The sequence below is a fragment of the Prunus avium genome, chromosome 1 (assembly GCF_965620075.1).
Source record: "Prunus avium chromosome 1, drPruAviu1.hap1.1, whole genome shotgun sequence".
Classification (NCBI taxonomy): domain Eukaryota; kingdom Viridiplantae; phylum Streptophyta; class Magnoliopsida; order Rosales; family Rosaceae; genus Prunus; species Prunus avium.
The window spans coordinates 44641695-44644695 of NC_142284.1; the positions used below are offsets into that span (position 1 = coordinate 44641695).

At 53.1% G+C, this 3001-nt stretch overlaps 1 protein-coding gene across 1 annotated transcript; it reads right to left on the reverse strand.

Moving 5' to 3' along the window:
• Window positions 1-377: 377 nt before the first annotated feature.
• LOC148297898 (uncharacterized) lies at window positions 378-1283 on the reverse strand. Its single transcript, XM_088248857.1, has one exon. It carries the CDS (start codon window positions 1281-1283, stop codon window positions 378-380), a length of 906 nt encoding a protein of 301 aa, XP_088104983.1.
• Window positions 1284-3001: the final 1718 nt, after the last annotated feature.

A 3001-nucleotide genomic window follows, 5' to 3' on the forward strand; every position in this document is an offset into this window, starting at 1 on the left:
CACCGAATTGGCCAGCCAAATTGGGTAGGCGACTTCCTGGATGAAGCCGATTGTGCGCAATTTCTCCACCTCGATTCTCATCGCTTCGTACCGTTCGGCGTCGTAGCCCCGCCGTTTCTGTCTGATGGGTTTGGCAGTAGGACAAATGCTGAGCTTGTGACTGATGACGTTTGGGGCGATGCCAGGCATGTCGTCATAGGACCAGGCGAAAACCTCTGTATTGGCGCGTAGGAAGGCAATCAATCGGCCCGTAGTGCCGAACTCAAGGTGGTGCCGATCCGTACTTGTCGGTCGGGCTGTGCGTCGGAGAGGGCGACCGATTCTAGATCATCAATGGGTTGTGCTTGTGGGATGACGGCCTCATCTCGGGGATCATCCTATTTTTCTATCCCCCTGCCGTTCGGCACAGTCATTTTGGCAGAAACTGAATATGTTTCGCGAAGCGTCGCTCGTGCTGATTCCTTGGTTGCTGCAACGTAACACGTCTGTGCACTCAACTGATCCCCTCGCACTTGGCCAACACCAACGTGCGTGGGGAACTTGAGGGGGAGTATGTGTGGCGATAGCATGGCCTTCATCTTTGTGAGTGATGTCCTACCGATGATGGCGTTGTATGCCGTCGGACAATCGACTACTAGAAAATGGGTGTAGATGATCGTTCGTCTGGGGATAGTGCCGACAGCGAACGGGAGCTGAACACTGCCGATGGGTTCAACCACGTCACCAGAGAAGCTTAAGAGGGGGGTGATATCCTTATTTAGGTACTGAGGGTCTATGCCGAGGGCCTCGAAAGCATCGGCAAAGAGGACGTTGACCGAACTGCATGTGTCGATGAGGATTCGGCCTACGTCGAAGTCTGAAATGTCGGCTCGTATAATCATGGGGTCTGAGTGGGGGAAAATGATGCCACGCTCTTCCTCTTCAGAAAAGGTAATGGGTTCCCAACCGATTCGCTGGACCTTGTTGTTGCGGCCTTGGTCTATGCTGAGGATCGGGGGGTACCGAACAGCACAGACATAATCTTTGACAGATCGGTTGCTAGTTTTGGCGATGGGTGTCCCCCCACTAATCATATTGATCTGCCGATTCGCTGGTTTGTCCGATGCTGGTTTAGTGCTCAAATACTGATCCAGCTTTCCTTCGTTGATGAGGCGCTCTACAATTTTCCGAAGGGCGATGCACGATTCCGTGTCGTGGCCATTGTACTGGTGGTATCGGCAGAAGACTCCTGTATCCTTCTCGTTCTGTCGAGGGAGCTTGCGATTGTTCGGTTTCGGTATCATTTCCCCTTCTGTCAGGAGAACGCGCTCATAAGTAGTGTTGTGCAACGTGAAAATTTCCTCTGGTCGATTCTTCTTCGGATTTCCGAAGTCGCCTCACCTGCCGGAATCCTTGCCCTTTTTGTTGCCGTCCTGCCGATCCCGGAAGTGGTCTTTCCGTTTATTTCGTGCCCCGGAAAAAGCAGAGACAGGTGGTGCCATTCGGTAGGGATCCTGATTCGTTGTCCGATTCACGGGGAAACGGTCATAACTTCGTGCCGAAGGCCGGTCGGTCGTTGTTTCCTTGCTTCCGAAACCGACCCTTTGGAGTTGAAATGTTCGGCCTTAGCGTGGATAGCCGCTTGCTTCATTAATTCGGAATAGGTGGTACAGTTGCTGCTGTGGACCAGATAGCCGCTTTTGAAGGCTGCTCTATCATCAGTTTCCGGGCATCGGGAATACTCGTGGCTGAACCTGGCCGCATATTCCCTCAATGGCTCATCGTCTTGCTGCCGAACGGTATAGAGGTCATCGGCAGAATACAGGCGATCGGTCTGGATCATAAAATGGTTGAGGAAGGTTTGCTTCAACTGATCGAAAGAGTCGACCATGCCTGGTTCCATTCGGTAGAACCAATTCAGAGTAGCTCCGGTCAGGGTGGAGGGGAACAGTAAACATTGGCCTTCATCCGTCAGTCCTTTGCAACCCAAAGCTGATTGGAAGGTATGAATTTGAGTAACGGGATCTTCCACCCCGGAGTAGAACGATATCCGGAGTGTTTGGACCTCCTTCTCGTGCCTGAACGTTCGGATGCGACTGGTGAATGGCCCTGGTTGTACCTTCCCCCATGTTGGCGTCCGAGCCTGGTTCTGTTCTTCCTCGATACGGTTCATCTTCTGGAGGAGGAGACGGATAGTTGGGTCGGTGGAGGGAAGGTCGTAGCCAAAGAGGTCCCTTGCTTGGTTTTCCATGCCCCGGCGAGTGTTGTCGCCACGTGTTCCTTGACTCGCCGTTTGGCTGGGGCTTCCTCCATAACCTCCGGTCTGTCGATCGTTTCCTCTATCCGATCGTTGGCTATAGCTATGATGTTCCTTTGAAGGTCCCACCGATCGGTGAGAGATAGTGGTCCCTGGTGAAGTCTGATTCGTCCGTTTCTTCCAGGCCGATCGCACCGTACCTTCGGCGTACGGGAGATTTCGGTCCGAGCGCCCTCAGATGTTGATCATTGAGCTTGGCTTGAATTCTGATGGGCGAAGATTGCCATTTTTCGCGCTGATCGTTGATCCTATCACGGCAGTCGGAGTAGACTTGGTATTCTTGATGCTGCTCCCTCGAGGAGGGTATGAACAGCCTTCGGGATGTGAATGGTTTGTCTACGGCATGCCGCTTCTCCTTATCCTGAGCGTTGGGTTTTCGTATGCTTTTAAACGACTTCTTCTGCCGAGGATGCATGGTCTGTTCCAGGCCGTTCTGCAGCTGGGTGGAGTGTGTTTGCTGACCGTGCAGTTGCCTCTGGGTGTCATCCAGTTTAGAGGCGAGGATATTGTTGTGCTCCTGCATTCTGGCCATGTCCTGCTGTAGAGTCTCCATGCGAGCCTCCAGAGTGTTTGGCTGAGCAGAGGGATCTGTTCGCGGTGTGTGGAGCAGAGGAACGAGGTTGGGCTCGCCACCGATGCCCAGAATAGCGCCATCGGCAGGGAGGACCGAAGATGGATTCATTTTTTGGTCTCAGGGTTTTCTTG